The following is a 12,683-nucleotide window of genomic DNA, read 5'->3' as shown; positions in this document are numbered from 1 at the left end:
CCACCTGTCCCAGCAAGACCTGTCTGGATTCCAAAAGTCGGGGATCTAGTCAGGGAGAAGATCGCGGTAAAGAAGGAATTTGGGCCTTCTTACAGAAAAGCAGTTCCGGTCTTGTCTGTCAACGGGACAAGATCAGTTGTACTACCGCCACTTGCTGGTAAAAAGGAGAACCGAGTTGTATCCATCGACCTGGTAAAACCACAACATGTGGCCGACAACAAACAGTAGGCCAAGTGGACTCCCAATAAGTAGCAGAACACCAAGGTTTGCTACCAGTACAGAGGTCCTAACAAAGAGGCTCATCACATTCGAAACGCCTACAGAAGAACAACAAGGACTATGCAACAATGCAATAGAACTCAGACCGCTGAAAACCCAAATAAAAACATTTAGCAGAGACACACCAATCTATAATGAAGTACCAGGTGACAATTCAAGAAACAAAAATCCTGAAGCAATTGGAACAATTGACAGAACTGCATCCGGCTACTTCATAAACTTCGATGATTCCTCTGAAAGCCTCAGTGAATCAAAGACACAGCCATCATCAAAATCCTTTAAAGACAAAGCTAAGGAACTTTTGAACCAACTGAAAGAAACATATCTGATTTCTCCATGGATTGAATTTTGGGTGGGTTTTGGTGCATTTATCCTCATACTTTGGCTCATCATGGTACTTACTTTGGGACGCTTCATTGAGGGAAAATATGCTAAAATGGACACAGCAAGTCAGAACATCAACTTGGTCCTCAAACCACACACATCTTCACACGTCGAGAAAAGAGAACTTTCTTCAGCCAACTTCACAGCCAATCCTATACCTGGTGGGGTAGCCTGGGACAACACTGACTATGAAATTTATGGTCCGGTCGAGATCCTGAAATATCCACACCAAATCAAGATCTCCTTGAGTGACTTTGCAAAACCAAACTCATTTGCTGATGATTGGGACTTCGAAAGCATTAATGACATGATGTCTGACTTAGTAATGTCTGCTAAATTTACAAAACATGATTATTTGCAAGGTTCTACAAATTATGATAGTATGTATTGCTATAACCACTATGGTAACCATTTTTTACATAAATCTGCACAACCTAGAAATGTTTTAAATTATAATCAATGGGAACATTGTGCAACACCTCCAAAAGGGAGCTCAAGAACCGTTTACGACAAATATTCATATTTTTCAGGTTTTAACACAAGTAATGCTGAAACATTTTATTTTAAATTGTCAAACAAGACAGGGATGAAAACCATGATAACCAACACAAAGTTGATATATTCAGATTCATTCTTCGAAGAAATGAATACTTTAGGATTTCATTATTGGGACAAAAATGTTGATTTGAAAAGTGTTTGGGGTACAAAAGAATGGCAAGTACAAGGTTTAGAAGCTTTGTTTAGAGCTTGCATGATCCCAGAACAAATGATATTTTTAAATGACACTGTTCAACAAACCACCTGTCTTGGCCTAGCCAAAATCAAAGATTTAAATAAACCGTCTATTCCAAAGCCAACAATGTTTAGCAATAGCTCTGATACGGATGAAGAGATAGACGTAAACCATATATTAAACAAAAACAGAACACATCCTGATTGGAAACAATGGTTAATCTGGCCCACAGATACAAATAACTGTCAAGACAGATTCCTGAATAAAACACAGGGGTTCAAAATGACCAGGCCAGACCCTAGATATCCCCAAAGACATCACCCAGGGATAATAACAACCTACAGTGTGGGCAAATTATGCCTTCAGTGGCTACAAACTTCCACACTGCCTGAAATTAAGCAACACCTAACTTTACTTACTGATGGTGCTGACTTGCGTGATTTCATAATGGGACCACGCAAACAGCGTCAAAAGCGTTTCATAGCAGCCTCTGTATATGCAGCATACAATGAGGCCTGGAAGGTTAATCAAATTGAAACAGCAGAGAGAATACGGGAAATTGACCGTATTAATTTGGAAAAATCACTTTCTGTAGTGGACAATGGGTTAATGACTCTGTCCTCCAGAATTTTTTCATTGGACAGCATTGTGTCTTCAGCAATCGATATATTATCGCAAGACTTACTGTTATTACAACATGGTCAGTCACAATTGCGTTCTATTGTACAGCTTGGCTGGACGTTACAAAATCTGCGTTCAGGCTACGTGCCTTGGCGTTTAATCAACACAACGTCACTATTCCAAATCTTTAACCTTACTGATAGACAAATCGGTATGGCGCAAAAGGGTGCTGATTATACAATCTTGAACATTGAAAAACTAGAAAGATTACCAATGACAATGTCAGAACGACCTGTCAGTGAATGGATAATCCACGGAATCATAAATATTCCAATCTCAACCTTCAGGTTTCAATACTGCCAAAAATATATACAGGCTGGCATGTACGAGAAATTGGGAAAGGGGTACCTTAAAACAACTTGGAACCTGCCCTATTCACATGCATGTGTCAGTAATAAAGGACAGAAAGTGTTTCTTAGTGGCAACAATTGTGACATGTCACTAAGCGGCACGCTTCTGTGTAACGGAATTAGTTTGCATGGAGCCTGTGAAGGGAATTCATACAACCTTTCATGTCACCAGCAAGGCGCACCTGCAACTGAAATAGAACCATTCTTTCAAAGACTCTATAATGGGAGTTACATTCTTATTGTAGACCGCAAATGTTGTAGTCTTATGCCCGGGACTCCTTATCTAGTCACTACGACTGCGAAGGTCAAGTGCTGTGGACGTTCTTTGTTCCCCAGCTCCTTTCCAGACAGGGAGGCAAGGGCATGGCCCAGTTTGAAAATTACTTCTATTCGAATAGATACTTTAAGCAGAATGAAAACAGTGCTTCTTCAGACGCCTACAAGGCTCACGTCATCAAAAGAAACGTATGATCTACAAGTCGCAAGGACGACTGCAGAGATACATACATTATTATCAACTAATTCCCCCGTACATTTCGCGGAAATCCTGAGCGAAATCTTAAATATTTCTGATACCACTGGGGTCTCAAAGGTATTTAAGACAGTATTTTCGATGGCATTAACACCATTCAAAGCCATACTGGGTATTTTTCCAGATTTCGTCCATTCGATTTTTGGCGGACTTCCCCTGATCCTGGGACTAATTGCAGGAATCCTATTCTTAGTCCTTATTTTTCGTTATGGCAACCCATGTCACAGATCAAACTCTCGCGACAATGGAAGATACAATCCTAGCCATTGGATACCGGGACCGGATATCAAAAATCCTGGGACTCTCCCGGCTTAGAGACCTGAACATGACTTGGTTTCTATCATTTCGACCAATGTGGCAAAGATGTGTTTTACCTGTATTGAGATGTCTGCTATGCGGAGAAGAATGCGTGTTAGACACCTGTCTGACGCTACAATCGGATGCGCCAGTGGATGCAGATACATTGTTGGTTCCTACCAAGGTTCACGCTTTGTGCTGCCCTCAAAGGCTGCCAATCCTGATGACGGCATTCGTGGAATCTTCACCACTACGATTGAAGAGTAGTGAAGTTCAAGATGAAAGCAGCATTGATCAGGTACGACCTTCTGTCAGTACTGCGAATCAGAATGTCAATGGAGACAATCATGCGCACGAATGCATGGTTACACCTATTTCCGACCTAGTGGAACTTTCCCATGAAGCTGTTGACAGTTTTTTCGAAAGCCTTAATGATATGATGTTCTCTCCAGAACAGAAATAGAGACTTTTGAGCAAGCTCGCACACGGCGTTCCCTGAATTCGGCCTTCAACTTTAAAAATAAAGTCACATGAACAATTTTTCCCACCAGTTCACGGACAGCAATTTTTTAGCAGCCCCAAATTATTTTTTACAAAATTTTCGGGACACTTATCTTCTGCTTAAAGTAAGAAACTATTCCTAGAGAACTAAGATTTCTATTTTTAGATACTTTATAAACTTTAGTTGCCCGCTGGTATGTTCACAAATATTTTATTATGTGATGAAATGGTCTCGAACTTTCTTTCTGTATAGCCATATTAAGAGCCATTTCATGTGTATTTCTCATATACCAAATAAGCAATAATGTCTACAAATGCGTGTTTAATTCATAGCTTAAGTGCATACAATATATATGACTGCAATTTTTCAGTATATTTGAAAATTTCAAAATGCATTTATGTATTTTGGGGTGGTAAGGTATACACTATACTCTATAGTATGTTGTACTATGTTATACTATGCATAGATTAGTAAATATGACCATAGTTAGCGTGGAGTGGGTGTCATGTATTCCTATAGGTTCTGAATCGATCCCCCTATTCCTGACCCTATTCTGGTTAAACTAACTATCAAGTTAACTAACAGTCAGCCCATGAGGCAAGAAAAGCCCCCATGATGCAGATACCGTTATCTGACGCAGTCACACTACGGCACAGGAACGTGTTATCTGATTAGGTCATAACGCTTGAGATCTAATTAGACAAGCGACATTCCTCCAGCCCCTGATAAGGCATACGACGTTCTCATAACAAATCAAACCTATGACAACCTGGAAAATCCGTGCGGCCATTGTTTTGATTTCACAGAGAACTTCAGTAAAAGAATGTGCTAACGAGCAAGTCGTATGACATCTTTATTGACGTATCTATGTCCATCCTTACGTCAATCTCGGCACCTTTAAGGTATAAATATTGCCGATCTTGCCCTATGCAAACACACGCGTGGTGACGAGACGGAGCAGCCATACTTGCCGAAGCCCAGAAGCAGAGCAGACCCCGCTGGCAGCAGCCCTGCCTTCCTGACGCGCTGAGAGACGCGCTGCTATCTCCTACCGAGAGACCCAGCACCGGCGCTTTCGGGCAGCCCTCGCAGGCAGCCTGGAATATCGAGAGCAGAGAAAGAGATACCATTCCTCATTCATCCTAACTTCCAGGTACAGAACTGAATAACCCCTCACAGAGAATTCTTTAGTTATTCACTTGGCAAAAACAAACTTAACTTAAACTGTAACTTTCTATTCCCGCCCACGCATTAGACTTAGGTCAGGTACACGGGGTAGGCGTATTTAGAAACACCAGTTGAGTACGTTTAGTCAAATGTATATGTGTATGTAAATATATTTTAATCATTTTAAACATCATATGGCTCAGAAACCATATCAATGTTTTTACAGTATTATTTTATACTATTGCTTTTAATGTATGCACTTTACTCAACTATAAGTATTGCAATAATATCGATCCATTTCTCTTGTACGAGAAAAGAGACTGATCAATAAATAACACCTTTTTATTGAACACGCCCGTCTCTTCCTTTTCTCTACAATCTGATGAGACTAAGAATGCACGTACTGACTGAGTAAAATAATTGCCTTGTGCTCACACGACTCTGGAGATACACTCTTGATTAGGGGAGAGCAAAGTTGTCATATTCTATGGTTGTCAGAAACTAAATCCCTTCTTGTCTAATCAGGGGAGTTAATTCTTTCCTGAACATTCGAGAAAGTTTCTAGCGAACTCTGAGCTACGCTGGCAAACCCAAAACTTAAGTCTAGTATCGACAGTAGTAGACCTAGTTAACGTCTGGCCTAGGCCTTTACTGCTGTAGGTATTATTCCAATGCGCAGAGCCTATTGGGAAGATAGGAACTACACTACAACTGCTATATATCTTTTATTTCTGACAACACTGTATTGCTTCAAATAATTGTCTGTAATAGAGCTGAGATGCAACTAACGTGTGTGTGTGTGTGTATATGTGTCTATATATAGATAGATAGATGTATATATAGATATTTACATAGCATTTCAAAGGTATAAGCATTCTGCTATCATTCATATGCATGTCTGGAATAATTGTTTTAATTTTATTTTTTCAGAGAGGGCATGATAATGAAAAAGTCAGGTGGCTACAGAATACCTGGTTTAAACTGTTGCGGGCAAGGAAGTGTCTGTTATCGTTGGTCCAAAAGGTAATTTTAAACATATTAAGTCATTTTTACTCTTAACAGCCAGAATCCTTTCTGCGTTTTGGTTCATACACTATCCTTTTATATTGAACTGTTTTTTTTAGTATATTTCATTATTGTTGACAAAACCAGGTGAAAGCTGCTTGTTCGTGTGTGTGTGTGCGTGTGTGTGTTTGTGTGTGTTTACTTTATAAGACTTTATTTATGCAGTTGCCATAAAGGCAGATATGAATAAGTTAAAACAATTAAATCATTAATAAGAATAAGAACTAGCAACATACCAGGGTGACATCTCAACAATTTGAAGTATGAGTCAAAGTTCATTTCAGAAAGCCACACAACGTTTCAAGATGGGCCCACATATTTCCGCGCCCAATTTCATCAAGACTGCACCTAATATATCCCAGCCATGGTGTCCTGATAGCCCCAGGAAGTTTTAAGATTTCTTCCAGGCCCAATAAGTCTGCTTAGGACCAGATCCTCGTCCAATACAGCAGGGGTCTGAGTTTTACTCTGAGGGCAAAAGGTCGAAAGCCAAGGTCTAATTGGTGTGGCACTAGTGGAGCGCTGGCAGGAAGATTGGCGAGGAGTCGAAAAAAACATTTTTCCGTCAGTTCCATATCATGGACATTGTCAAGCCTCCAGAGTTCTCCGCCATATTGAGACCCCCCAGAGCTTGCAAGTTGTAAATTATTTTTGTCGGTGTCTCGGTGCTCATCTGGGAGACCCACAGTTTTTATTTTGTTTTTGGGCTGTGGGGGAGCCTCAGGGCCTATGCTGCCCTAGCCAGCTCCCCAGCTGACACCCATTGTTTATCTGTTGGCCCCAAGGGATGGTGTCCTGGGCCTGAGGAGTCTCACAGAGGGGACTGTGTGCCCCCTCTCCCCTTTAAAAAAACAGACAGCCTCATGGATGGTGTCCATAGGTCCTTACAAGGCTTAGGGAGGAGGGCTACATGGCCCGTCCCTTTTTAAAGGGCTGCTGTGTTGCTGAAAAGACTGCCACTCTGCTGACCTGCTACTGCATTGCTACCTTTCTAGTTGGCTGCCATCTTGCTTGGGAAAGAAGGACTGGACTTACAACATGAACCCAGGACCACCACAGCTACAGCAGGTGGTTTACTGGCCTCTTGATCTGAGCCTCAGGGATACAAAAGGCTCTCTTCACCTTGAACCCTCAGCTGAAGCTAGCCTGAGTGAGTCCTGACCCTCCAAGTTGTGTCCCACCAGTCCTGGACTCCAAAGTGGTTCTGAAGATGACTTGATGCAAAAGTGAAGACTTGGAAATGTTTAGGCTAAAACTGCTCTCAGAACCAGGAGGAAACGGGGACCAACCTGCTCGCCTATCCACCTGAGGTGCTTTGCCTGTCAGATTGACTTAGTGACCTCTCCCGCTACATTATTCTCTCCACCAGCAAATTCTTTTCAGTGGTCCTTCGCCAAAGGGGTATCTGGATTCTTGGAGCTGTCATCAACTACACCCCTCTGCCTTGTCCCACATGAGATTTCCGACTTCCATATCAGAGACTTAGTCCGAACGTAGAAGTCTTCACCGCCTTTTGACTCAAGGCTACCCAACAATGACGCTCCCTCCTCAGACGCGTCCTTCAGCCTTGCCTCACTGAACTTTACCTTCTAAAAATAAATTCACAGAAATTCTGAGTCTGGAGGTAAGCGCTGACTGGGCCCAATCCACTTTTTGTATCCAACCCGTACTTCATCGCGATCTGCCATATTTTTCGACTTTGAACGGATCTTGTGTGACTAGTCTCCACGGGTGGCGCTTCGATCTTTTAGGTGCTAGTTTTTACAAAAAATATTAAAATGTAATTACTCCAGTTCTATTGATTAGAGTTTTGTTGTTTTAGTGTCAAGTGATTTATTAAAGTTGATTATATTTTTTCTTGTGTTGTGTTTTCACCTTATTACTGTTTGTGTATTGCATAAATACTTTACACATTGCCTCTAAGTTATGCCTGATTACTTTTTCTGCCAAGCTACCCATGGCTAAGCAAAGGTTAATTTATTGACTTTTTGTGGTTCTCCTTGCAATAAATTGTGGCTGTTGCTAGTCCTGGGCTCACTCCCCAGTCAATGAACAACCCAATATCTCACAGTGCCCTGGCCAATAAGATTGCAGGTTTCCCAGCCTCATGAATCAATAATTTCACCCCTCCATTTAAATATCTATATTATACTAAAAGTGTGACAACTATTCTCAACCACTTTGTCTCCTTTAATTATTCTTTCATGTCTGTTTTAATTGCTATTTCTAGACCTGGCCTCTCCATTATGCAATCTGTCATTAGATTTGATTTTTTCAAGCTGATTGCCCTTGTGGAATGCTGTTGTTAATTAATGTCATGATTTGTCCATGATCTTTACTGACACTACTATGTAGATGCAGATACTGGCAGTCGAGGACAGCATCTTCTTTTAATATGCCTTAATCACATGTATCCTTGATTTTTTTTAAATTATAATAGGATATCAAAATGTGTGTTACTCTTCCAAGCACAATGAACTGCTATCAATCACACTGTACCAATGCAAACATCTTTCTTCCAAAATACACATTCTGGACACAACTTCGAAAGAGCCTCTGTTCCTCTTTTGGAAGAGGAATGCTCATTACTCTGGAATGTTTTGTTGAATCAAGATCGCACAGGGACCTTTCATTTGTAAATTATTTTCATATCATTTTAATTATAAAAACATACATGGAAGAATGTTGGTTTTTTACAGCAGTTCCCACGGATAGATTGAACAGACCCAGGATGAGAAGTAACATGCTCTGTTTGTTATATACATTTTTAAGATTTCTATTTATTTCCCTCAGATGTTTTTCGAAATATAAATGTTTTTGCCAAAGGAAGTGAGATTACTCTGAAGTGTAGCCGTGAGACATGTTATACAGCAAAGGACTAAAAAGGATATACACTAGTGATGGGTGAAATTCATGTAATTGGCTTTCATAATTTCCATAACTCTGCACAATTATGTGAAATTACCTGAAATATGAAAGTGGCATTTAGCGCAAAAGTTTGCAGTGAAATACATTATGGATGTGAGAATGCATTTCACATAAAAAGTAGTGAAAAAAGTGCTCCATATCTGGTTCCTGTGGTTCTGTGCTAAATGTTTTTTGTGTTTTTTTCAAGATTCTTTTTGTTGCAGTGTACTCAGCCAACAGTACCTCAAGAAACCCTTTCCAATATTTTATGTCATACATAATATTTTACGTTCATCATTACACCATTTATTGAATACATAATCAACATAGTGATAGTGTTGTACCAGTCTCCACTTATTCTCACTGGTCCTCTCTATAGTCCTCAATAACCGTGCTAATCCCCCCAAATCTTTTTCCCATTTATTTGAACACCCTCTACTCAAGTATATTGTGTGCTCCATTTGCCAACACCATTCAAGATCTGTTTTAAAGTCCTCCACTTTCGGTAGGGCAGGAGCCCCACCAGTTCTTTGCAATGTTGTGCTTTGCCATCACTGCGGCTAGTGTCAGCCACAGTTTAGTATTTTTAAGTCGTGCCTCGTCCCCTATGATCAGTAATAGAAACAACTTTGGTTCTACTGGGACCTCCACAAGCTCAGCCACAACCCTCCCAATTTATTTCCAGTAGAGCTACGTGGCCGACATTCCCACAACAGGTGGTAGAAGGTTCCTTCCTGCTCGCACCCTCTGTGACACAAGGCATTCTCCGCATTACCCAGTCGGTGCCATAACATTCAGGATATTCAATGTAAGGTTTTTAATTGAATGAGGTGCAAGCAGGAACGTATTGCTACTGCTATCAGACCCGGTATGGCCTCCACCCGCTCTTCATCATCAATGTGGCATAAATCACTCTCCCATGATGCTCTCAGTGGCCCCATGGAATCCGGGACGTTATGTGTTATTTTATTGTATATTAATGATATTGCTTTGCCCTCTAATGGGTCAGTTGACAGCTGGTCTTCTAGGGGTTAACCAGAGGTTAGTGCATGAAGGATATGATCAAGGCAAAGACCTGTTGAACACACTTCAAAAACCGAAACATTTCCTACTTAGGACATACTACACTAGGACATTACTGTTTAAGATTGGGAAGGCGGGGATTCCCTATGCCTCCTCCAGAAATGCGGTACAGAAGTTGCATTCATCCTCACATTATGGCATTGGCTACAGATGTGCCACTTCTGGGAACGTGTAACCAGATTCCTCGAGGGATTAGTGTGTGCACTATAGATTGTGCCACCTAGGCTGTCCCTACTAGGTATATGGCCACCCCCGAACCTCACTAAATATAAAAAATTGCTGATGAATCTTGAGTTTTTAGTGGCGAAGTCAGATATTGCCCAGATGTAGGACTTCGAAAGGATCCCATCTTTTCGGTAGTGGAAGGAAGGGATGGACCGCTGCAAAATTTTAGTTCGAGAAGTATATAAGAGCAGAGGTTGCGAGAAGAAGTTTAAGAATGTCTGGGGTATGTGGAACTTGGACATATAGAACTGTCTAGTATGCAATGGGATTTGTGAATGAAATCCTGGCATAGGTGGATGAGATGGAGTGATGGTGGGCGGGACGACGGTTCTTCAAAATTGGCTTATACTGATGACATGATACCCTGTATTTGTGTCAGTGTGCTTTTTAAATGTCATTATTGTTCTTGAAAAAGGCAAATAAAAATTTGTTTTAGAATTTTTTTTAAACATTCACCAATGTTAATATATGTTTGCATTACTCTGTTATCTGGTCTCCCAAATGATCTCTCGTCCCAGAATGCTAAATTGGACAATAAGTTGGGTAAGAATGGTATAGATGTTTCATCAATACTTGATCTGTCGAACTCTGTATTAACTTCAGGGAGCCTACGTTCCCAAAGCTACATGGCCCTTTTTGATCTTTATATTACCCCCGCTAAGATCTCTAAATGGGGAGGGGTCAAAGGCCACAGTTGTCCAAGATGCGGTCAAGCAGCAGCCAGCGATGTTCATATGTCTTTCTCGTGCCCCAAATTGGGTCCTTTTCTGCAGGATGTTCAGCAATTCATTAATGTTGCTCTTAAGATATTGACGGATTTATCTCCTGGGATTGGTGATAACGGGGCGCAAGTGTGATTCTCCGCTAATCAGATCTGATCATGAGTCAGCTCTTCTTTGTATTGTTATGTCTATAATTCGACTTAGCATGACTTCTGAATGGATTAGTCCTATCCCCCCTACTTGTATCAACTGGGGATCAAGGATGTTAGCACTTCATAATTTAGAATCTGCTGTGTTTCAAAGAGGGGGTAGGAGAAGGCGTGAGAGGGGTTCTAAAAATATGGGCACCATTTGCATGTTGGTTGAATAATTAAATATTTGACGGGGGAAATTTCCTTTTTTTTTTTTTAGGTTTTTTTTTTCCCTCCCCTCTTTAGGTCAGTCTGGGCACAGTACTTCCATGAGTTACTTTACTCTTTACGCTTCCTTTCCTTTTTTTTTTTCGTACTTGACCAGGATTTTCCATTGGATTAGGGAAAGGTGCAAAAAAACCTTTTTGGATTAAATTGGTGTTGCTGGTTTGTGAACATGCACTATAACTTGCGTTTAGATTTAACTGATCGAGCTAAAATGACTGTGAAAATTCTTCTGTTGTGATATTTATTTGTTTGCAAACTTTGCTATCAAGCTGATCAATAAACATTTTTTTTTTAAAACTGCTTTTGAAAGACACCCAACCTTGGTGTGCATCTTTAAAACAGCAACTTGTGCAAGTCCTTTAAACAACTGTTAAATTACCACACTTTTCAATGAGAAGACAATCCTGTAGGAAAGCAAAACTCAGGGCACTGTTATTCTCAAGTAGGCCTACTCATATTTTTGAATAGCTCTCCATGGGATATACCATGGTATGACCCACAAGTTAGAAAATTGGAGCAGGAATAATTTAAAAAACCCACTTGAAAATATAATTGTTTAGTCTCCTAAATGTAGAAAAGCTGGACTAATTTTTCTAGCTAGTCATCAATGTGTTGATGTTTCTTAAGGATTAACTCAATGGAACGTTTTTTCATTATGCAGTAGTGGTAAAAGCCATTATATTGAGAAATGAAAATAATAACTTTTGAAAAAAACAAACATTTTTATTTTTGCTCATGTGCAATATTTCCTGGCCTAAAAATATGATAGCCAACAACATTTTTGGTAAGTTCAAGTAATTTGAAATGGATTATTATTCTTTTAGATGGCTAGTCGTCAAAGATTCCTTTTTACTTTACATGAAGACAGACAGTGGTGCCATTTGCTTTGTGCTGCTTGTTGACAAGGAGTTCAGCATCAAGATTGGCCTGAAAGATACCGAGACAAAATATGGCCTTCGAATCGACAATCTTTCACGGTAATTAGTAATTTTCTCTTTTTTGTTTAAAACCTAAAATACTGTTTAAGTTGATATAATACACCTTTCTTTCTACACAGTGCATATTCCATTGTTTGTTGGATTAACTTTCTTCCTTCTTACATGCAGATATCCTTCTCATAAGTGTAAAAGAGACAACTGAAAATCCAGCTCTATCAATTTACAGATTTTACACCCTAAATAATCTAAATAGGTTGTGTACGTGTGTCCAAGCTCTTGATCTTCTATGGGAAATCTAGAAGGGGCAATTTCTCTTGACAAATTTGCATCATGTTCTCCTTTACATGAATAAGGAAAGAAGATATTTAGGAAGCTTAATTTTATTATTTATCAACCTGC

The 12,683-nt window shown here is 40.0% G+C and overlaps 1 protein-coding gene across 2 annotated transcripts in view; it reads left to right on the top strand.

Annotated features, from left to right (window-relative positions):
* The window catches only part of PLD1 (phospholipase D1), a 499,520-nt gene that overhangs the window by 294,344 nt on the left and 192,493 nt on the right, over positions 1-12,683 (top strand). For both annotated transcript variants that reach the window (XM_078665562.1, XM_078665561.1), the window contains 2 exons: positions 5,856-5,948; positions 12,171-12,323. In XM_078665562.1, the coding sequence (XP_078521688.1) occupies positions 5,856-5,948; positions 12,171-12,323 (246 nt within the window). The remainder of the gene's footprint in view (positions 1-5,855; positions 5,949-12,170; positions 12,324-12,683) is intronic.

This window comes from Lissotriton helveticus, chromosome 11, assembly GCF_964261635.1.
Source record: "Lissotriton helveticus chromosome 11, aLisHel1.1, whole genome shotgun sequence".
Lineage (NCBI taxonomy): Eukaryota > Metazoa > Chordata > Amphibia > Caudata > Salamandridae > Lissotriton > Lissotriton helveticus.
This window is presented reverse-complemented; position numbering and strand designations above follow the sequence as displayed.